The sequence below is a fragment of the Vulpes lagopus genome, chromosome 10 (genome assembly GCF_018345385.1).
Source record: "Vulpes lagopus strain Blue_001 chromosome 10, ASM1834538v1, whole genome shotgun sequence".
Taxonomy (NCBI): domain Eukaryota; kingdom Metazoa; phylum Chordata; class Mammalia; order Carnivora; family Canidae; genus Vulpes; species Vulpes lagopus.
Window position 1 is genome coordinate 2,270,516 of NC_054833.1, and position 24,343 is coordinate 2,294,858.

A 24,343-nucleotide genomic window follows, 5' to 3' on the forward strand; every position below is an offset into this window, starting at 1 on the left:
TGGAACATGATAGGGAAGGTACGAATTTCTATACACATCCAATTAAAACATCTAGTAATATGGGAATGGATCTGGGTAGGAACAAGAGATTAAGCCTCTGACCACAGAGACCAGGGATTTGTGACCAGCGGAATCTAAGAATTCTAACTTTAAATCTCATTCTTTCTCTGGTTTCTTTCAAAAATTTTCTTTGTCTTATATTTTCTGTAGTTTGAATATAATGTGCCTTGGTGTAAATTTTTTTGTTTACCCTGTTGGTGTTCTCTTGAGCTTCCTATATCTGATTTGGCATCTATCATTCATTTTGGAAGACTCTAATTATTACTTCAAATACTGCTCCTGTTCCTTTCTCATTCTTCTCTTTCTGATAGTGTCATAATGTATATATTACACCTTTTGTAATTGTCCCACAATTCTTGGATACTGTCTTTTTTATCCTTTATCTCTATCGGCGATTCAGTTTTGGAAATTTTTATAGACATTTCTTCAGGCTCAATGATCCTTCCTTGGCCATGCCTAGTCTATTGATTAGCCCATTAAAGGCATTCTTCGCTTCTAGATTAGTGTTTTTGATTTCTGGCATTCCCTTTTGATTTTCTTTAATATTAGAGTTTTCTGTCTCCTTACATGAATCATATATTTTTGTATGTTGTCCACTTTTTTCCATTAAGAGCTCTTAGTAATATTAGTCACAGTTGTTTTAAATTCTTGATTTGATAATTCCAATATCTTTGAATTGGTTCCAATGCTTGCTGTCTTCAAACTATATTTTTTGTCTTTTAGTATGCCTTATGATTTTGTCTTTTAGTATGCCTTATGATTTTGTTGTTGTTGAAAGCTCACCAAGATGTAGTAGGTAATAGGAACTGAAATAGTCTTTCAATGTGAGGTTTTATGTTTATCTGGCTTGGCTAGGGGTTAGGCATTGCTTACTATTTGCTATAGCACTAAGTTTCAGAGACTACAGTTTTCTGTTTTTGTGTTTTTACAGACTTCTTAAAGTTTGACACATGCGGCTTTTTTTTTATTTGTATTCCCATTTATATACAGGGAACCTACTGATGTGGTGGTAAGGTGTATGTTGGGGGGGATAATAGTATTCTATAGTCATATGATTAGTCTTAGTCTTTCTGGGAGCCTGTGCCTCTGGGCTTCACTTTCAAAAGTCCTTCCCAGTGTTCCCCCCATTAAAGTAAGATAGGAAGGCCAGCGGGGGATGCAGGTGGTATTTCCCTTCCCTTAAGCTGGTTAGGCTCTGGTAAAGGTTTCCCTTGACAGCAGGCTTTGTTAAGAACAGAATGCTCTGGACATAATTCAAAACAGCTACTTTTCCTTTCCCCTCTCTGATCTTCACTGTGAGAACCTGGTTAGGTCTCCGGGAGGTAAAACTCACAAAAGTATGAGGGTCCCTCCAGGACTCCCTCCAACTCCAGATTTTTTACCTCTCAAACTTGTCCACACAGCCTACTGCAATTAACCAATTGCCAGGTTTTCCTACCCTGGTACTGGTTCCCATGCAGTTTTCTGCTTCTGAGCTTCTGTTTCAGGAAGTTATAATTCTCCATATCCACTCATTTGTTTGTCCAATTTGGGGGAAAATAGCTTGCCCTATGTCCTCAATTTTCTGATGGATAAAATAGGAGTTGTCGATTTTTACTTTATTCAATTTTCTTGTCACGAGGATGGCTTTCAAGTTCCTTACATGCTGAATCAGAAACCAGAAGTCTCTATCCAGGTCATTTTGAAGTTACATTTCTCAACATAGTGTGAGAAGACATATTTTATTTAAGTTTCTTAACAAATCCATAACTTGATTTATAACTCTTAAATGTTCATGTGAGTTTCCAGGCCTCATAAACGTTAGAGTTGCCCAAACCTCCATGCCCATAAATCAAGCAGAAGTTCTTTTTTTTTTTTTTTTTTTTTTTCAAGCAGAAGTTCTTCAGTACACATTTGACCTGACCTCTTAATCACATCCACCACCATCAATGGTGCCTTTGCCTGACTCTGTGCATTGGATTTTGTTCTTCTGGTCATTCTGTTTTAGTCTTTTGCAGACTTATCCTCTTCCATTTGTTATTAACTCTTGTCTTCAAAACTCTGCCCCAGGCTACTCCTCTAGGACTGTATCCCCACCCTAAAAATATAATTCATGCTAAGTATCAATTACCACTTATTAACCATATGTCCCTGGGAAAGGATGTGGACCCTTCTGAACATCAGTGTTCTCATTTTGAAAAAGAGCTAATAGCACCACATGAGTTTCTGAGTTGACAAAAATAATACATAGGAAGGTACACATTGCACATGTATTTATTAGGCATTCACTTCTATCCACTTACATTTCACCTTGGGATTGGGTTCTCAGGTCACAGAATGATATGGAAATGGTATATTGTAGAAATACCCTTTTAATGCTTTTTAAAGAGTGTTGTAAAAGTCTCAGATCTTACAGTGGCTCCAAATTTCCACATGGTCTGATCCCATCAACTCTTGTCCTTATCTTTTCCCACCCACCCCCCTGCCTCCCCTCCAGTCACACTGGCCTCATGACCTCGGCCTTCGGCACTCTGCTCCCTCTGCCCCACATCAATGCCCCAGCCTTCACTGAGCATGACACTCCTCACTTCCTCCTCCTGTAACAACTCTCCATAGCTCTTGTCACTGATATCTAATAACTTATTTACTTTACTTCATCTCTTTCATCCACTAGACAGTAAACTCTATGATGATAGACATTTTTGTATTTTATTCATTGCTACATCCCCAGTACTTAGAATAGTGAATGGTACATAATGGGCATCTAATCAATATTTGTCAAATGAATGAATGCATTCTGGAAGACTGACTGATGAATTCTACATACTCCCTGTCTTAACAGAAGATTTCTCACAGAGGACATGTATAATCCCTCTGGCCTGGGCTATATCTTAGGAGCATAGCCAAGACCTGGCTCTCAAAGCTAGGTGATTGCCAAGCCCTGTAAAAGCTTAGTTGTGCTATAGCTTCACAGTGGAACACACTGGCAATTTGTAGAGATAAGGGCCTAAGAACAGGGATTCCCACTATCATGAGCAGAGGGATACAGAGTTTGGATCAGGAGAGACAAAAGGGCTTACCGTCCTTCCTGCAAAATTCATTCTGTAGGCAGAAGTAGCTACAGATACAGAGAGGACATCAAAAATGTAAGCCTTGTTGTAATGTTCTAAAGAACAGGGAGGTCCAGGTTCTGTGAGCAATAATGACAAATGCCTATTTGGGAAAGAGCCTTTACTATAATCAGAAACCATTTCGATTTTAACCTGTCCTACTTTGATAGGTGCTTGTGGCTGTGCCCTAAGTCTTCTCTGGTTCGTTCTCTTTTATGATGACCCAAAGGACCACCCATGTATAAGCATCAGTGAGAAGGAATACATCTTGTCCTGCCTCAACCAGCAGGTAGAACACAGATGCTCCACTGTGGTATCTCCCAGATTCTGTGCCAAATGAAAGTGTATTCCAGCTTGTCCTACTGTGCTAATAGTTTTTTTTTTTTTTTCTCCAGGTCAGCTCAAGCACACAGTCTCTGCCAATCAAAGCTATGATTAAGTCTCTTCCATTCTGGGCCATTGCTTTCGGTTCTTTTGCTTTTCACTGGACAAATACCATTATGGTTTTGTACACTCCAACGTTTATCAAGGCCAAGCTTCACGTGAACATAAAAGAGGTAAGTCTACCTGTGTTCTCCAACTTTATGAAGGACTCTACTCATTTCTTTGTTTCTTATCTAATACTAGCTCTTGACTGCCCCTACACTGTTTAGCTGATGTTCTGTACCTGGAGATTCACTGTTTCTAAGTCTTATGTTAACATTTCCCAGGAAAAAAAGGTGTAAGCAGTTTCTGGCACTCCCACAATAGAACACACTCACTCATATTCCCACAGGTTCCCTACCTCCCATTCAATGCACAATCACCCTAAATAGTAGTACTTATGGCTCAGGACCACCATTTCCTACAGAGACTAGGATCCTTCCCTGTCACCCTGCTCAGCTCACTCCCAATCTGTCTCTTGGGATAAGGTAATGAGTCCTGGGTGGAGAACCCATGACTCAGGTCTTGCTTTGAAAGGATGGACATTCTCATTGCTTGTCTGACTTGGAGAATCAATATTCCCTGAACCTTACATTCAATGCCATGATAGCTAGAAAAGACTCCTATAGGAATAGAATGCCCAAAGTGCCATTCATCGATCAACCTCCAGTAACTCACCCCGGGGGCCAACCTAAACAGTGAGGTCCCTTAAGCACTCTCTGATTCAGTGTTATCCTTCTTGAGACCACAGAGAGGTTGAAGGATTAACAGCAGTGGTTCAGCATAAGGACTGTATGAATGTCTGTAATTGCCGCTATTGCTAGTTCTGCCATTTCCCCCAGGGCAGGCATTCCCCATTCCCAAATGTAGACTTCCAATTTCTATTCTCCAGGACTTTCAGGTCCTGTGACTCTAAGAACAGAAAACTAGACAGGCTCTGACAACTCTTTCTGACCCCCAAACTATTTTCCTCTTTCTTTTGGGTGGTGTGGCCCCAAGTATGAATTCTGAAGTTGCATGTTGATGGTTTCTTGTGTGGTGGTACAAATTTTAGATACTGAATTTTAGTTTAGGGATGACTCTATCATACTCACCTTCACAATAACATTTATTTTCCAGAATGGGCTGCTGTCGGCTCTCCCCTATTTGTTTGCCTGGAGCTTTGGCATCCTAGTAGGTCACCTGACAGACTTCTTCCTGTCCAGGAATATCCTCCGCTTAATTACCATCCGGAAACTCTTCAACACTCTAGGTAAGAACAGCCAGGACATTCAAGGCCCTTGAGGCCCTTCGCCTCACCTAACCGCATGTCTGAATCTCTCCCCAGGACTTCTCCTGCCTGCCTTCTTCAGTTTGTGTCTGCTCTACCTGAGTTCCAGCATTTATAGCATGATCATTTTTCTGATACTTGCCAGTTCAACAGGAAGCTTTTGTATGGGTGGAGTACTTATAAATGGCTTGGATATCGCTCCCAGGTAGAGTTTTAAAAATCTCTTTCTTGTATTCAAACTCTCCAGGGTGTTTTAAGATTTCAACTATTTTGGAGTTCATGGCCAACAGTCCAAAATGCTTCCTGAAAAAGCATCAATATAGTTCAGATATATAATGTAAGTAATCATTATGTGCCTAATGATATATTAATGTTTGCAACTCATAAATACATATGAAGTATAGCCTAGTGATTCAGAACACAGATTCTCAAGTCAGGTTAGGTTTTATTTTTTAATTTTTTTTATTTTTTAAGATTTCATTTATTTATTCATGAAAGACACAGAGGAGAGAGAGAGGCAGAGACACAGGCAGAGGGAGAAGCAGGCTCCATGCAGGGAGTCTGATGTGGGACTCGATCCTGGGACTCTAGGATCACGCCCTGGGCCAAAGGCAGGTGCTAATCCACTGAGCCCTTCAGAGATTCCCCAGGTCAGGTTTTAATGGCAGCATGACCATTCTCCCCAAGCAAATCATTTACCTTCTCTGTGTCTGTTTCACACCAATAAAATAAAATAAAATAAAATAAAATAAAATAAAATAAAATAAAATAAAATAAAATAGGAGTAATAAGGGAATACTTACTTCTGTGGGTCATTAGAGGATTAAATAAGTTAATTCAGGTCAAGTATATAGAATAGTCCATGGCACATAGCGAACACTGTATAATGGTTACCTGTTCCTCATGGCTATTGTTATTGTATGCATGTTTATATATTATGAATCCTCATGACAACCCAACAGATAGTAATACTTATTTTATAACTAAGGAAACTGAGGGTCAGATACTTGTCGGCCTAAGATCTCACCACTGGTTTGGGATCTTATCTAGGATTTTAATCTAGATCTGTCTGGTAAAATCTTTTGCTTTTACTGTTATACCTTTTTAAAAGATACATAAGTATGGCTGATGGAAGCAGCCCTGCCATTTGCATAGTTCCAGGGGGGCACTGTTTACCTTGTACTTTATAGGGCTAGTAGTCCCTGGGGAACATGCATCCATCAGGAACAGAATTCTCTGAAATTTAGCAAAATAGCGGCTGTAGGGTAGAGAGGCAGAATCAAGAAAAAGAATAATCCATATTCTGTCTCAATTCTTATAAAGAATCTTGCCCATGATATCCATACAATGTGAGTGCCGGAGTAATGAGGACAGGTATCCATTTGTTTTATTCAGTTCCAAGGCCTTTCTTAAAAATGCTCGCAGGAGTTCTGATTACTTGGAATTATATAAAACATGTAAGGATTATTTGATGTAGAAGGCACAACATCAACTAAGCCGCAGGCATCTTGAAATCAAGAATATATATGGTTCTTTCTGCCCATGGATGCCACTGAGGAAGCACTGTTAAAGTCTCCCCACCGACCACTGTCATGTCTAAGCCAGAGTTTCCCAAAGAGCCTGAACAGCTGCAGAAGCTCTTCATGGAAGGTTTGAGCTTTGAAATGACCAATGAAAGTCTGAGGAGCCATTTTGAGCAACAGGGAATGCTAATGGACTGTGTGGTAATGAGAGATCCAAATACTAAGGGCTCCAGAGGCTTTGGGTTTGTCACATATGTCGCTGTGGAGGAGGGGGATGCCTCCACAAATGCAAGGACACACAAGGTGGATGGAAGAGTTGTGTAACCAAAGAGGGTTGAATCAAGAGAAGATTCTCAAAGCCCTGGTGCCCACTTAACTGTGAGAAAGATTTTTGTTGGTGGCATTAAAGAACACCAACTAAGAGATATTTTGAACAATATGGGAAAGTTAAAGTGATTAAGATCATGACTGACCAAGGCAGTGGCAGAAAGAAAGGTTTTGCTTTTGTAACATTTGATGACCATGACTCTGTAGACAAGATTGTCATTCAAAAATCCCATACTGTGAAGTCACAACTGTGAAGTAAGTAAAGCCTTATTGAAGCAAGAGATGGGTAGTGCTTCATCCAGCCAGAGGTCAAAGTGGTTCTGGAAACTTTGGTGGTCGCTGTGGAGGGTGGTTTTGGTAGGAATGACAACTGTGGTTGTGGAGGAAACTTCAGCGGGTAAGGTGGTTTTGGTGGTAGTCGAGGTGGTAGTGGATAGGGTGGTGGTGGAGATGGCTATAATGGATTTGGTCATGATGGAAGCAACTTTGAAGGTGGCGGAAGCTGTCATGATTTGGGCAATTACAACACTCAGTCCTCAAATTTTGGACCCATAGAAGGAGGGAAATTTGGAGGCAGAAGCTCTGCCCCTGTGGTGGTGGAGGTCAATACTTTGCCAAACCATGAAACTAAGGTGGCTATGGTAGTTCCAGCAGCAGCAGCTAGTTCCAGTGGCAGAAGGTTTCAATTACTTCCAGGAAACAAAGCTTAGCAGGAGAAGAGAGCCAGAGAAGTGACAGGGAAGCTACAGGTTACAACAGATTTGTGAACTCAGCCAAGCACAGTGGTGGCAGGGCCTAGCTGCTACAAAGAAGACATGTTTTAGACAATACTTATGTGTATGGGCAGAAAACTCGAGGACTGTATTTGTGACCAATTGTATGACAGGTTATTTTAGTTTCTGTTCTGTGGAAAATGTAAAGCATTCCAACAAAGGGTTTTAGTGTAGTTTTTTTTTTTCCACCCATGCTGTTGATTGCTAAATATAAGAGTCTGATCATGACACTAAATGAATGTGTCTTTAAAAAAAGAATGTATATAGAAATAGGGGCACCTGGGTGATTCAGTCGGTTAAGTATCTGACTCTTGGTTTTAGCTCAGGTCATGATCTTAAGGTACTGGGGTCGAGCCCCACATGGAGCTCCATGATCGGTGAAGAGTCTACTTGAAATTGTCTTTCCCTCTCTTTCTGCCCCTCCTGCTCATTCTCTTTCTCTCTAAATAAATAGATAAATCTTTTTAAGAGAGAGAGAGAGAGAGAGAATATATACAGAAATAGAAGAAATTATAAATAGCTAGGATTTTTTTTATTTACTCATGAGAGACAGAGAGAGAGAGAGAGAGAGAGAGAGAGAGAGAGAGAGGCAGAGACACAGGCAGAGGGAGAAGCAGGCTCCATGCTGGGAGCCTGACATGGGACTCAATCCCGGGACTCCAGGATCATGCCCTGGGTTGAAGGCAGGCGCTAAACCACTGCGCCACCCAGGGATCCCCAATAGCTAGAATTTATTGAGCATTTTTTATGTGCCTGTTATGACCCAGCATGGATGAGAAACTGTCCATTATAGTATGGCTGAGGAAACAAAAGACCAGTAAAAAGAATTTATGTAAAGTCACACCGTAATAAGCACTGAGGGCTCATACCTACATGTCTGCTTCCAACTGACTAGCTGTAGTCACTCCCTCAATAGGGCTATTTGCTAGCATCTGGTCAGGAGGATGCAGAATAATCTCAACCAGCAATGGCTTGAGTAACATAGGACTTAGTCTAAGTTGCATCATTCCAATGGACCCAAATTCCATGTAAGCCAGGTAATTTTGTAGGGCCAGAGAGAATAAATATACTAATCTACAAAGTGGAAAAAATTCTTAGTTCATCCTCAATTTTGGGGGCATATGTGTGTTACAGCTCAACCATATCAATTTGTATTGCTTAAACTTATCTTTCATTAATTAGATAAAGACCAAACTTACTTAAGCAAGAATGTTCCTAATCATATACCTCCCTCACCTATTAAAGAGAGTTCCCTTAGAGAATAAATTTCTAATTTGTCTTTTTAGGGAAATTTAGTCTTTGTTAGAACTAAAGAGTTCTAAGTCAGGGATTATATAGTTTGGAGCAAAACAAAGGTGCAGGAAAAAAGGTCTGGAAGGTAAAAGAAACAAGCAAATGTGATTTTGTTGAGAATATCATTTGGGAAATAAGATTGAAAGAGGGAAGACCTAAGAATGTAATAGTTTCCATCACTTTGGTGCAAGAATAGAAAAGCACAGAGAACTCTAGAGATGTTCTGTAATGCATTAAGAAGAAATTGTCATTGCCTTGACATTCTTAAATGGAGGCTCCAAAAAGACTTCAATAGCTTTTAATTATTTTTGACTGATTGGATGGATTGTACACCCTTGAATTTCCCTCCATGTGGGTCTGAACTATAGTTCAGACATCAGAATCCTATTCAGGCTCTACTAAATCATAGTATGCCAAAATATATAATTAATAAAATTGAGAGTCTACTTTAATGACTATTTAAACTTCCAAATGCCCTTTACCATGGGCTGTTGCAACTGAAGGATGAGCAAATTTAGAGCTGATTGTTTTCCAGAAAATTACCCTGCATTAGACCAACCTTTGTTTTCATCCCCCATATCACATACTTACTGTTTGAGGACTGAGTGGCATGAGGATAAGACCATAAAACATTGTCACCTACTCTAAGGTCAAAAGAACTGCTCCATCCTCTGGATGTGTAATGGTTTTCAGAGGAATTGTCAAAATACTCAGGATTCTTGGCATTGAGGATACTGTTTGTTTCTCTGACTACAGAATGAAAGCATCTCTTTTAAGTAAAGCCATAGCATGCTAAAGACTTCTGAATCTGGGAGGAGAATACAGTCATTAAAGATGTCATAGTTAGGGGCAGCTTCTGTGGTGCAGCGGTTTAGTGCCGCCTGCAGCCTGGGGTGTGATCCTGGAGATCCGGGATCAAGTCCCACATCGGGCTCCCTGCATGGAGCCTGCTTCTCTCTATGCCTATGTCTCTGCCTCTCTCTGTGTGTTTCTCATGAATAAATAAAGTCTTTAAAAAAAAAAAAAGATGTCATAGTTACCAACATATAATAGGATAAATATAAAGAAAACCACTCCTAGACTTGTCGTAGTAAAATTGCTAAGACTAGAAAGGCAGAGAGAGAGAAAAAGAGATCTCTTAAGCACAGCCATAGCAAAAGGCACATTACTTTCATTTTTAAAAAAGACTTTATTTATTTATGTATGTATGTATGTATGTATGTATTTATTCATGAGAGTCACACAGAGAGAGGCAGAGACATAGGCAGACTCTCTGCAGAGACCCTGATGCGGGACTCAATCCCAGGACCCCCGGATCATGACACAAGCCAAAGGCAGACATTCAACCACTAAGCCACCCAGGTGCCCAGGCACATTGCTTTCAAAGGAGAAATAATAAGACTGGGAGCTCCCTTCTCAACAGAAACAATGAAAGCTAGAACCCAATCTTCAATACGGAAAAAAAGAAAATCATCATTAATTAGAGGTCTATATCCAGCAAAAAGTTCCTTCAAAGAATTAAGGTAATATAAAAATATTTTCAGGCAAATTGTGAGAATTCATCAGCAAAGACCTCCAATGAAAACTTTTTAAATGGGGGATCCCTGGGTGGCGCAGCGGTTTGGCGCCTGCCTTTGGCCCAGGGCGCGATCCTGGAGACCCGGGATCGAATCCCACGTCGGGCTCCCGGTGCATGGAGCCTGCTTCTCCCTCTGCCTGTGTCCCTGCCTCTGTGTGTGTGTGTGTGTGTGTGTGACTATCATAAATAAAAATTGAAAAAAAATAAGACCTTTTAAATGGGAATTCTTTGGGCAGAAGCAAAATAATCACAGATGAAGTATAGAAATACAAGAACAAATAAAGAGGGAGAGGGAAAAAAGCAGAGTAAATCTAATAATTACTGAATTTGCAAAAGAAAACAATACCATATAAGGTAAAAAATATATGTAGACTAATATGTAAGACAATAAAAAAGACAAAAGATGAAAGGGTATAAATGAATATTGTTCTAAGGTACTTTCATTAATGAGAATTTGTAAAAATAGTCATTTATATCAAACCAAACTCAGTCAAAAATATATGTTTTAATCTCTAGGGCAACTATTGAAGGATAGTAAAAGTGTAAAGGAGATGATATTTTAAAAACACAGTGAAAAAGGATCCAAGAAATGAAGTTTAAAAAGGAACATAAAATAGGTGGAAAAAACAGAATGACGATCATATTAAATTAAATGCAGCAGAAAAACATAAAATATAAAAGGACTATATCTTCCAAATTTTGAGTTAATCTGGATGGGAATAAAAGCAGTAACAAAATGTAACAGATTAAAAGAAAACTAAAGGAAAACAGATCAGCCAATGTAGACTTTAAGGCAAGATGCATTACTAGAGATAAAGAATTTTTTAATAATTACTTTAATTCACTAGAAGATATAATACACTAAATTTCTGTGCACCTAACATTTTAAACTGTAAAGCAAAATTTGAGAAAACTGTTCAACTTTAACATAGGATTGGGCAAGCTGTGAATGATTGACACTCCAGCTGAGGGAAATTTGAAAACGCTAAATACCAAAAGTAAGGGCACCTGGCTGGCTCAGTTGGTGGAGCATGTGACTCTTGGTCTCCGGGTTGTTCAAAATCACCATTTGAGCCCCACATTGGGTATAGAGACTATTTTTTAAAATATCTTTAAAAATAAAATAAAATACCCAAGGCATCAGACAGCAGCAGAGGCCAATAGGACCAAAGATACAAGAGGATAGCACTTGCAACGTCAGCTGACAACTCCCATCACTTTTTCCTTGGGGTTATTTGCCAATTAGCAAAAGGCTGGTAATCCAGATTTGGCCCTAGGACAAGCCTGCTGCTCTGGATAGAGAAATTAGTCCAGCGTTTGGGTTGCAAAGGGCTGGAGTGACAATACTGAAAGTTAAGGAAATTTACACATAAAGTCAGCTTTTCCTTGAGATATTTGTTGAATTCTGAAGTTCATTGGGGCAAATGGCAAAAATCTAAACCAAAACCATAAAAGAAGCATGACAGAATTTCCTATACTGTCTATACTAAGGAGACAAGATCTAATGAGGCCTGGAGGGACCTGGCTGGATATACTGAGCTCTCCATTTAATAGTATGGAGGGTATTACTTAATGAATTGGAGGATACTACAGGTAAACTGAGTCTTATTACAATTGCAACCTAACCTCATCTTAGTTCATTCAATAATTAGATTAAAGTGATCACACCCTCCCTTCTAAATCTATCTATTAGAGAAAAGGGTGAATCTTTTCTTGCAAAATATAACATATTCTTGGAGTCCCTATAGTTCTTACTCACCATGTCCAGAATTTAGTAAAAATTACTAGGCATAACAAAGGATAGGGCCATGTGATAAATAACCATAAAATGGATTAGAAATTGTCCTACAATCAATACAGGTATTGAAATTGCCAGGTAAGAAGAACTTTGAAATATCTATGATTAATATACCCAAGAAACCCGGGGAAAAGCTTAAGAGAAGATAAAGAATTTGATCAGCACTGGAATCTATTTTAAAAAATGAAAGTTCTAGAACTGAAAAATAAAATGTCTGAAATTAAGATCTTAATAGACAGGTTTGACAACAAATTAGGATTGATAAATAGGAAGACATATCATAAGAAACATAATGGAAATGTGGAACAAAATGCAAAGGCTAACAAATCTGTACTTGAGTCTCAGAAGGAAAGGACAGATAAAACATAACATAAGCAATATTTTAAGAGAAAACAGCCCCAAATAATCCAGTAATGATTTGTATGTGTGTGTGTGTGATGCATACAGCTCTGTGAATTTCAAGCACGATGAAATGTAAATTGTAATTTATATATATAGTAAGAATGCTGAAAACTAAAGACTAAGAAAAAGATCTTAAAAGAACTAGAGCAAGAAGGCATGCCACTTTCAAGTAGTAGTAATAACCTTGACATCTAACTTTTCAACAGAAACTATGAAAACCAGAAGATAATGATATGAGCTCTATAAAGAGCTAAAAAATAAATAAATGTCAATCTCAAATTTTATCCCTACTGAAAATATTCTTCGAAAATCAAAGCAAAATAAAAATGTTTTTAGAGAAATTGTCACCAGTGGATCTTCACTAAAAGATATACTATAAAGAAATTATTTCTATTGAAATCTGAATATGTTAGAAGGACTGAAGAGCAATTAGGCAGGGTAAATATGTGTGTAATCAGAGGCTATTGATCCATATAACCAATAGAGAATAACCTGTGAGTTGAAATGTGTATCGAAACAAATTACATTAAGGAATTAAAATACAGGATGAAATAATGCAAAGAGCAGCAGGGAGATAAAACAGAAATGTCAAAATACTAAAATCTTAAACATGTTCTAAGCTCTGGCATACAAAAAATAGTAAAACTGTAATTTGTAATAAACTTAAGGAAAGAGTACATGTCATAATATCTTCAATGCTTGAGAAGAACGGTGAAATAATATCATGGAAGGAAAAATAAAATGAAATGGATAAATCTAGAAGAAAAAGTGGAATATAAAAGAGGAGGTCAAAAAGAAAATAAATAGTGAACAGATAAGGATGATCACAAGTATATTAGTAATTATATTACTATATATGAAATATTTCAAGTAAGTATCAAGATTGTTAAACTCAATAATAAAGGAAATACAGCTCTATGCTGCAAATAAGAGACATATTAAACATGAGGACACAATAAGGATGCAATTAAAGGATAGAAAGAAGTATTCCAAACAAATATTAACCAAAGGAAACCTGAAATAACTATGGAAGTATCAGAAAAAAATAGAACACTATTAGAAATAAAGAATGTTAGTTCATAATATCAGAATTATGTCTCTGTTTGAACCCAATACTATAGATTATAGATCATATAAGATCATTATAGATCATAATGAATATAATTATATTCATTATGAATTGAGAGAACTCAAAGAACTAGACAAATGTACAATGAAGGAAGAAACTTTCATAAGCTCTTTCAATGGCTTGTGCAAAAATAGAGGTAGACAGAAAGCTAGTAAGGATAATGGAATAAAGAACAAAATTAACAGAGTTGACTTAATTGACATCTGTGGAACACTATGCTACAATCAACAAGGAGAGGATTCAAGTTATTTTCAGTTGCTTATGGGACAGTTACTGAAATTAATGATATGCTGGGTCATAAAGCAAGCTGCAGTTGATTTAAAATGCTTGAAATTATTCAGAATATATTCTTTGATCACAGTGAATTAAGGTTGCCATTGAAAGCAGAAGATACATAACCCCATTGATTTGAAAGTAATGTTTAAGTTAAAGAAGAAATCACAATTAGAATTAGAAAATACTTTAAAGTATAATGAAATAGGACATTTCAAAGCATGTGGGATGCTTTTAAAATCATGCCTAGAGAGAAATATGTAGCTTTGAACATATATATTGAAAAACATTTAAGTCTTAAAGTCAATGATTATGTTTCTTATCTCAAGTAGCCAGAAAAAAAAGCAGCAAATTAACCCCACCCCTCAAATTATGAAGATTAGGACAAGTAAAATCAACAATGTCAAAAGTTGGGTCTTTGGAAATTAATGAAATTAATGAAATAATGAAGACTGATTAAGAAAAATAGAGAAAAATTATCAATACCCATAATGACAAAGCATGCATTATGGTAAGCCTTAGCATATAAAAAAGAAATAACAGAATATTATGAACAACTTCATGCCAGTAAATCTGACAATTTAGGTGAAACTGACAGGCACTGAGGGGGCACTTGACGGGATGAGCACTGGGTGTTATTCTGTATGTTGGTAAATTTAACACCAATAAAAATTAATTAAAAATAAATAAATAAATAAAAAGAAAAAAAAAAGAAAAACATTTAAGGTTATGAGCAATCATAGGTGCAGATTGGGATCGAAACCACCAATTGTCCCCAGAATTTAGTTACCTGATTAATTTTAGCAATAGGACCCCTAGGATTTTTGTGGGAATAGGGCCACTTATGCCTTTTCTAAGCCTTTTCTAAGCCTCGTATTGGGAAAAGGAGAAAAAGAGAGAGAAGGAAAGAAAAGAGAAAAAGAAAAAAGAGAAAGAAGAAAAAAAAGGGGAAAAAGAGAAGAAAAAGAGAAAGAAAAAGAAAGAAAGGAGAAAAAAAAGGGTGGGGTGGGGGAAGCAATCCGAAATCAAGAAGAAAGAAAGAAAAAAAAGCACAAACAAAACAAAAACAAAAAGACAAACAAACAAACAAACAAAACCACGGGGAGTATCTTCCGATTCTGTGTACTTTAAGTCCCTTGACTTCCCTTGGAACTGGTCCGTCTCGCTGGTCTTCTGGGGGAGGGGCCTGCTGTGCTGATTCTCAGGTGTTAGCACTTGGGGGAGCTGCTCTGCCCCTGCCTGGTGCAGGGCTCAGTGGGGGTTGTTCACCCCGTGAGGCCCCGGGAGGAAGCCACAGTGGCGGGGGCAGCTCTGGGACCCTGGAGTCAGCTCCCGCAGTAGCTCCGGGGCTCTCTGTCTGCAGGGCCTGGGGGCTCCCGGGCGGGGCCGCTGATCTGCTCAGCTCCAGGCAGGAGCGTCCTCGCTGTCCTGGGCCCTCCCGGCCTCTGCCTGTCCCGGGGGAGGCCGGATCCTGGGCTGTGTCCCGGCGCCCTGTGCTCCGGCGCCTGCGCTGTTGGATTCGCGCTCCCGCCCCGCAGCCCCCTCCGCGGAGCCGCCGCCCGAGCCCCTCCGAGCTGTTCCCGGAGCCGCGCAGCCCCCTCCGCGGAGCCGCCGCCCGAGCCCCTCCGAGCTGTTCCCGGAGCCGCGCAGCCCCCTCCGCGGAGCCGCCGCCCGAGCCCCTCCGAGCTGCTCCGGGTCCCGCCGAGCGCTGCAGCCCTTAGGGAGCTCGGCGCATCTCCCCGGGGCGCAGGTGCCTGTTACTGTCCCAGGGAGCCCGAGGGCATCCCCGCCTTTCTGGGGATCCTGCTCCAATTCCCCGGGAGGCCTTTCCGCGGGGAAGGTTGGTGCAGCTCCTGCTCCTCCGGGACGGGGCTCTCCTGTCCTGGGGACACTCGCCCCGGCCTCAGCCCAGCTCCTCGCGGGCCCCTCCCCCTTGGAGGCCTTTTGTGTCTTTATTTCTTTTTCCCCGTCTTCCTACCTTGATAGAAGCGCGAACTCTTCTCACTGTAGCGTTCCAGCTGGTCTCTCTTTAAATCTCAGGCCGAATTCGTAGATTTTCAGGATGATTTGAATGTTTTCTCGGTAATTTGTTGAGGACAGGGGACTTGGGGACCCTGCTCTGCCGCCATCTTGCCCCTCCCCCTTAAATGTTTTTCTTTATACGTTAGAACACACTCTTCAGCTCCCCGTAGAAAGCAAATCCAATTTCCATCCAGTGACTGCATACAGCCCAACATGCAAGGACTCTCAGCCCATGTGTGATACCCCTCTGATTAAGGGACAGAGAAACTAATAGATAAACTATATATTCCCTCCCATATTCAATAGCAGAATAGGAATAAAATAGACCTAGGAAATAAAATGCACGGAGCAAAACAACCAGATAACCCTCACTCTCACAAAACAGAAGAAAAGAAAACATAGAACTTTTAATGGTGAAATGTATTGAACAGGAAAGGCAAATACTCCCCACCCTGGAGAGAACTACTTTCTTAGTAAGACCAACTGATTCTGCTCTCCAAAAGGCACTTCCTCGTTCTCGATGACTGATGGATTTGACCCCTACTCTATCATTCATTCTCTGTGACTTCCCTGCTTTTGTAGTTCACTTTCTGCTTAACTGGGTTTGGGTACCCAGGACTGGCCAAGCACAGTTGCTTGGAAACCAAGCTTCTGGCTTCCTCATCTGAACATTGGGAGCAATCGCTGGGGCCAGTAGCTCTGGGACCGTGGGCATAGACCAGGTGAACAGAGTCCTTTGATTTTGTGTTAACCTTAAATCAGTTCCCATCACCAATAAGCATCACTTTCGGAATTTCTCAATTGTATTCAGAGATTTTCTAATCTTGCTCACTTTCTCAATCTCTTAATAGTTTTTACTGTGAAAGCCAACCTTCCTGACTTTGTACTGCAACCAGAAAGTTACTTATATCCACATAGTTTTTTGATATTTTAATGAAATTTGAAAAACAGGAATGAAAAATTCAGGAAATCAAAATATATCTCTGTTACTTCTCATTTCATTAGGTTAAATTCTCCTGTAGCATTTGTATGACTTTACATCTGTCTTTTTTACATAGTTTTTACGGATTCCTTAAAGGAGTTACAGCTGTAATTGGGATGATAGGAAGACTAATTTCTTCTACTCTGTGTGGAGTGATCCTTAATCAGGTAAGGAGCATCCAGATATGGGTGGTTACTTTTCTCATATCTTATACAGAGAAAGAAGGTGATATATATGCAAACAATTGTGGAAGTGACATCAGTAGGAGGTGAGTAATGACATTTCTCTCACATTAAACTTGGTCAGATCAGGCATCCCTCTGAATCCATATATAATATGATTTCTCATTGGATGTCAATTAGTTGTGCTGGGAACATTTTAGTCATTGGTCATGGGAACAGAAATACATCTGTGTGATTTTTAACAATGAATGTGTGGCTGGATCCAAACAGGAATTTGGCTGAGTGAATGGCAATATAAATAACAAGATTCAGTTTTGTTAGAAAAGGAATGAAAAATCAGGAGCAAATAGAATTAGAGATCAAAAGAATTCCCTCTATAAAGGCCAATTTGTGTTTCTATAAGTGTGGGGGACAAGGTTACCTGAAATCTTCTTAAGAATGCTAAAATGCTCTATGAAATTTAAATAATCATTTTCAATGCATACCTGATCTTGAAAAAAGATGTAAGAGAAAAAATTTCAGAGATGAAAAATGAAGGGGGCAACCCACTTGGCTCAGCAGTTCAGTGCTGCCTTCAGCCCATGGCATGATCCTGGAGACCCAGAATTGAGTCCCACATTAGACTCCCTGCATGGAGCCTGCTTCTCCTTCTGCCTGTGTCTCTGCGCCCCCCCCCCCTCTCTGTGTGTGTGTGTGTGTGTGTGTGTGTGTGTCTCATGAATAAATAAATAAAATATTTAAAAAAGAAAAAGAAAAACGAAGGAAGAACTTGATCCCAGAGAGGTCAATGCCCACTGAAGCTTTGGGTTGCCTTGGTTCAGTAACCCTTGCTGGTTGATCTGTAGCTTCAGCTATGATGAACGAACCAAGAATAAGAGAGACTATCCCAAAACCATTCTTTAAAAAAAAAGTCAGACTGGAAGCACTGGCACAAATCTATAATCACAAAGAACTATACCTTCACATTACTAGTACCATATAGCTTATATACAAGCTTGGTTTATTTGGAGGAAAATCCTAAGGTGAGAAGTAGTAGAATCCTAAGGTGTCATGTTATCCCATGACATGGACCAAGGAGAGATGGTTTGCATTCACCATAGTCAAATTTCCCAAAAAGAAGAACTCTCCACCATCATGATCTATGTACTTATGGTATCAGAAAGGCAGGAAATAGCACTATGGAAACTCCTTGGTCAGAAAAGTGGTCTCAATAGAAAAACAGAATTCCAGGAAACCAAGCTGTTTTCTCCCTGAGTATAGAGCCCACTCAGCCTGTTCTTCCATTTAACTCACTTGGATATGCTGAGTAGACCTCCAAAAGTTGCTAGGTGAGCTAACTTAACTTCTCTGCTGACTTCCAAAAGGTGGGAGGAAACAATGGCTTCATAACAGTTCAAAGTTGTGTCTGCCCAGATGTCTCTGTCCAGTAAGGAAACTTGTTTCACAGGCTCAGCTTCAAAGGGAATGGAAAAACTGAATAAAGACTCCTCTGGACATCTGGAACAATAAACCAATTTTCACAAGGGTTTGAGGCCCAAATTCAAACTCTGTTTCAAATGCCATAAGCCAAGCATTGAATTTCAAGTAGTCCCCAGATGCCTAGTGGAAGCAAGTAAAATTTTTTTGGAGAAATGCACTCTAAATTCATACTCCATGATTTTCTCATGTGTTAGGGTTTATTGAAAATGATTTTATAATCAATCAAAAATCACCAAACATGTAAAGAAATAAGGTGTCTTGTGAAAGAAGAATAAAAAATAACCTTGGAATCAGGCCCTCAGAGACACTGGAAATCAATGCATATGTATAAAGAAGCAAAAGAGAGCATTGAAAATATAAATAAGCACAAGATTTGACAAAGAACCAATTAAAAATATAAAAACTGAAATAAAAAATTTCAGATGAAATATAGCTAATTAGTGAGATTTCTGATTCCATTAATGACAGTAAGTAATTTGGGTTGATTCTCTTAGTAAAGGCAATTTATTTTTATTTTTTTAAGATTTTATTTATTTATTCATGAGAGGCAGAGACACCGGCAGAGGGAGAAGCAGGCTACATTCAAGGAGCCCGATGCAGGACCTGATCCCGGGACTCCAGGATCATGCCCTGGGCCCAAGGCAGGCCACCAAACTGCTGAGCAACCCCTGGCAATTTAAAAGGTTGGGAAAATATAAAGAGTCTTCAGAGAAGAGCCTTAGAGAACCCGGGACATGGAAAACTTTAACAGGCAACATCTGGAAGAAGTCAGGAACTGAAAGAATTAAGCCAAGGACTACAGGGTATTTTGTACTGGGATGAGGAAAGCAGATTTTTTGGTTACTTTTGAGGGTCTACCAAGGATGAGGACCCTAATAAACTAATTCTTATTTGAGTCTGAGACCTTCCAAGTGTTGCATGGAAGGAGTAAAGGTGAACAGAAATAAAGCAGTCCTTACAGGCTGCTTTGAGTCATCTGGGCAGACCAGAAAATATCCAACCTTACTTAAGGGGGTTATGATTTGCTAGAGTCGCAGATGAATCTGGAAGCAAAAATACCACTTGGGAGGAGAGGCCTCACCCACTCAACCATCACCAGAAATAGTTTTCTTCAAGTGCAATCTCCTGCAACAACAAAGGATAACCAAGCACATGCTTTACATCATTGTCCAAATCAAACCCGACTAACCTTGACTTCAGGGGGGCTGTGAAGTACAGTTGTATCGTGTACCAGGAAGGAGGACCAAAAATGTCACATGGGTTCACTCTTCCAGTCACCCAACATTCAGTTCATTCTCCTTTGCACAAGTGTAAAAATTTCACTTTCTCCGGAAAGGAGGCAACATAAACCCAGAGTCCCACCTAGTTGTGGCATCGGGTGCAAAGTGCAGCACAACCATCCATCAGCCGTCATAAATACTTCCTTTCATAAAAATAAGATTAGGAGACAAACAGGAGCTACTGGTTTACAGTAACGCTGGCACTCTGCTAGGTGGACATTTTGAGAGCAACCTCTCGGTGTGCGCTTGAGTGTTCTTTGATCAGATCCTAAAGTGAATGTAGGGACTGGTAGGCTTTGGAGTGGTCTGCTCTGATTAGTGTGTTCTGTGTGGAGTAAAGTGAGTGAATCAAATATTTGGTGATGAAAAGAGTAGACTAGGAGCTACTTATTGCAACAATAATTTTTTTTCTGGTTCTTCTCTTGGCATTTTCCCACTTCCATGAAGTTAAATGTATTCATGCAAGTTATTTTGGCCAATGATGTATGAGAAGTAGTTATGTATGTTAATTCTGAAAAGAAGTGTTAAGAATCAGAAGGCCATTATCTCCCTATGACACAGCGACTGGTAACAATCAGAATGGTGACTGTATCTCTACCATCCTGGATCTGGGGATGAAGAGATGTAAAGCATAGCTCCTAGCCAACCTGCTGTGCACCCTAGTATAACCAAAAAAACCAAATCTCTGCCATTAAAAGATACAAAGATAGCTACAGTGAGAAATTTTAATATACCACTTATAGTAATTATTGCAGCAAGGAGAAAAAAATCTGTAAAAATATAAAAGAGTTGAACAACACAATTAACATACTTGGCCTAACTGACATATATGGAATGCCACACTGAACAACTACAGAATCCTCATTCCTTTCAAGGTATATAAATGTCCTTGAACATTTACAAAAATTGACTATATACTGTGCCATTATGTAAATCCTAGAAATTGTAACAGGACTGTAATTAGACAAAATATGTCCTCCAATCACAATTAAATTATGATGGAAATCAAAGATAGAATAGATAAATAGAAAATCCACTCATATTTTGAAAGTAAGAAATAACATTTTAGACTGTCAGTTGCCTGTATTGTCAAACTCAGTGATTTAGCTCAGTTCTTCCACTGAGAATAGATGGCAAATCAGACTTCAAAGGATAAATATTCTATAGAAAACCAAAGTGCAATAACATTAGAAACTATGACCAATAGGATTTCTAAAAAGATCACATATGTTTATAAACTGAACAACATGACAGTAAGTAATTTTTAGTTTTAAAAGAACATCAAAAAGAGAATTCAGTAACACTTAGAAGTAAAGGACAATGAAATTGTTACATGTGGAAATATATTGGACATTTAGGGTAATTTATAACTTGATATATTTCTAAAATAAAACACGAGAAAGCCAATCAAAAATAAATAAGCTAAGCATTCAACTCTAGAGCTCGGGAGGAAAAACAAGGCAAACCCAAATAATAAGAAAGATTAAAGCAATAAGGGTAAAAGAAATAAATTCTACAGTTAATAAAACAATAGAGAAGAAACACAAAACTTAAAATTGGTAATTTGGGGATCCCTGGGTGGCGCAGCGGTTTAGCGCCTGCCTTTGGCCCAGGGCGCGATCCTGGAGACCCGGGATCGAATCCCACGTCAGGCTCCCTGTGCATGGGGCCTGCTTCTCCCTCTGCCTATGTCTCTGCCTCTCTCTCTCTCTGTGACTATCATAAATAAATAAAAATTTTTAAAAAACATTTAAAAAAGTTGGTAATTTGAAAAGATTAATTAGATAGACAATCTTTCTGGAGTGGGATACAAGAGACAGATTCAAATGTTCGAAATACCAAATAAGAAAGAGAAACTTTTGGAGAGACACTATAGATTAAAAGCTAAGAATATTAAGAACAACTCTATGCTAAAAGTTTGGGAAAACTGGATGAACAAAGATATTCATATTCCTAAAAATATTTACAGTGAAAAAAAATCTACAGTGAGTATTCAAATCTCAACTCAGCTACTTAAAAGCTATGCCACTTGGAAACACTTCTTACTCTAAGTCTTGATGTATCTAGCTATAAATGGCCAAAATGACACCAAAACCTTATGAGGGCTTACCAAATCAGATCTGCATGCAAGTACCAGATGTTCATGTATTCAACCATAACAGCTATTTATAACATCATGTGCATACCCTTCTAAATGCTATCTTATTATGCAGCATTCTGAAATACTAGCAAATGCAATTGGTCAAGAAAAGTAAGTCACAGGTTTATATGATGTAAATGTAGAAGAACAAAATAACATTATATGTAAAAAAAAGACTGTCCTGGAAGAGGGTAGAATTCAAAGTTAGATATTATATTGTATAAAAGTCTAAAGCCAAAAAATAAAAAAATAAAAGTCTAAAGCCCAGTATCTTTTTTTTTTGAAACTCTATTTTTTTAAAAGGTTTTATTTATTTATTCAGAGAGAGAGGCAGAGACACAGGCAGAGGGAGAAGACACAGGAGGTTCCATGCAGGGAGCCGGATGTGGGACTCGATCCGGGGTCTCCAGGATCACACCCTGGGCTGCAGGCGGCGCTAAACCACTGCACCACCGGGGCTGCCCTAAAGCCCAGTATCAACCAATATTACAAAGTACCTATGGGAAAAAAACACTGAAAATCATGCAAAATCCAAATGAAGAAAACCACACACATATGAAAGCAAAATCAGTGAAACTACATGAAGAGGGAGTCATATCATATTTTGGACTTTTGGACTTCAGGTCCAAATCACAGTGAATTCTATTAACTGAAAATTATTGAAACTTTATTATCTATCATTAAATTTCTGGGCACATCTCGGTCCTTTTCCTGACTTTCTGTTTGCTGTCCTGTCAAGCTTGGCATGCTTTAATTAGAGAAATCACTATAATTACATATGTTCAATTTCTCATCTGAAGGAAACAAATAGTTTTATTTTGTAAATGTCTACTCTTAATTATATTTTATTTTGCTGACTTTAAATTTTTTTTGAGTGAAAGAGAGAGAGAGAGCATGCAAGTTAGAGTGGGAAGGGGCAGTGGGAGAGGGAGTGAGAGAATCTTAGGCAGGCTCCACACCCGGCACAGAGCCATTGACCTGAGCAGAAATCAAGAGTCAGATGCTTAACTGACTGAGCCACCCAGCAACCCTACTCTTAATTATATTTTAAATAAGACTGATAATGATTTGGTCAAGTCCTGAAAAAAATACATTCTAAATGATAAAGTTTCATTTCAAACCAAAGACAGTGGCTTTATTTTTTAAAAAAAACCATAGTGGGAAGCCAGCTTATAGAAAAATACAATTATAGTCTGTTCTTATATCTGACAACAAAATTAATTCTAGATGATTAAAAATGTAAATGAAGAAAGGAAACTATGAAAATACTAAAGTAAAATAGGACTTAATAATTATATAAACTTTGGGTTGGACATCCTTCAAAAGCTTGGCACCAGACACCTAAATCCCATCATGATGCATTATACATTTAACTATATAAAATTTAATCTCGGCTGATAAAAAAGGTAAAAGGCAAAATAGTAAAACAAATCTCAAACATAATTAAAATTCAATGTCATCTTTGAATATAGATGCAAAAATGAAATAAATTACCTGTACATAGAATCCACCAGCATATTAAAATATATGCCTATGACACCATAATGAACTAAGCCATTTTCTATGAAAGTAAAAGTGGCTCAATATTATAAAATCTATTAATGAAACTGATCAGATTAATCGGCTTAAAGAAAAAATGCTATAATTAAGGAAAAGGTATTTGATAAATTTTATTCAAAAGCAATGATGAAAACAAACAAACAAAAGCATTGATGGGTATGTAATGAACTACCGAGATATTCAGATTTATAGCAGCAAAAAGTGAAAAACAAATATAAAGAAATAAGGGATATTTTATAAGTTTTATAAATCTAAACTCTGGATTACTAATCACTCAGTAAAGGTTATGATATAGTTGAATATTTCTTGATATGCAAACATGTTTATAATAAATTTCTCAATAAAAAGCATATGCATTCTTGGCTTAAGCACTATGTACATAGTTACATCATTTTTCTACAAGAAAAGTTATATGTACATAGACATAAATCAAGAAGTAGAAAGATAGGGAGCACCCAGGTAACTCAGTCGGTTAAAGGTCTGACTTGGTTTTGGCTCAGGTCATGATCTATGGGTGGTGAGATTGAATCCCAGCTTGGGCTTCTGCTTGTCCCTCTCCCTCTGCTCCTCCCCTGCTCACTCTCAAATAAATAAATAAATAAATAAAATCTTTTAAAAAGTAGAGAGATAAATAGTAATTATCCTTGTAGAGTGAAATTACAATTTTTTTTCTCCTTATGAGTATATTTTTCCATGTCTGTTAAGTGAGCCTAGACTAGTTTGAATATTATATTGGAAGTGTTGCAAAGTACCTCAAGA

At 38.5% G+C, this 24,343-nt stretch overlaps 1 protein-coding gene across 15 annotated transcripts in view; it reads left to right on the forward strand.

Moving 5' to 3' along the window:
• SLC17A1 (solute carrier family 17 member 1) overlaps nucleotides 1–24,343 on the forward strand; it is a 75,338-nt gene that overhangs the window by 15,820 nt on the left and 35,175 nt on the right. For 12 of the 15 annotated variants that reach the window (XR_005990135.1, XR_005990134.1, XM_041770081.1 and 9 more), the window contains 5 exons: nucleotides 3,320–3,438; nucleotides 3,545–3,706; nucleotides 4,692–4,824; nucleotides 4,900–5,047; nucleotides 17,020–17,110. Coding sequence is in view for 10 of the 15 variants with exons in the window: in XM_041770081.1 (XP_041626015.1) it covers nucleotides 3,320–3,438; nucleotides 3,545–3,706; nucleotides 4,692–4,824; nucleotides 4,900–5,047; nucleotides 17,020–17,110 (653 nt within the window). In the remaining 5 variants the exon portion in view is untranslated. Of the gene's footprint in view, nucleotides 1–3,319; nucleotides 3,439–3,544; nucleotides 3,707–4,691; nucleotides 4,825–4,899; nucleotides 5,048–5,089; nucleotides 5,180–17,019; nucleotides 17,111–24,343 lie in introns of all 15 variants that reach the window. The other 3 variants (XR_005990138.1, XR_005990137.1, XR_005990136.1) reach the window with 2 other exon arrangements.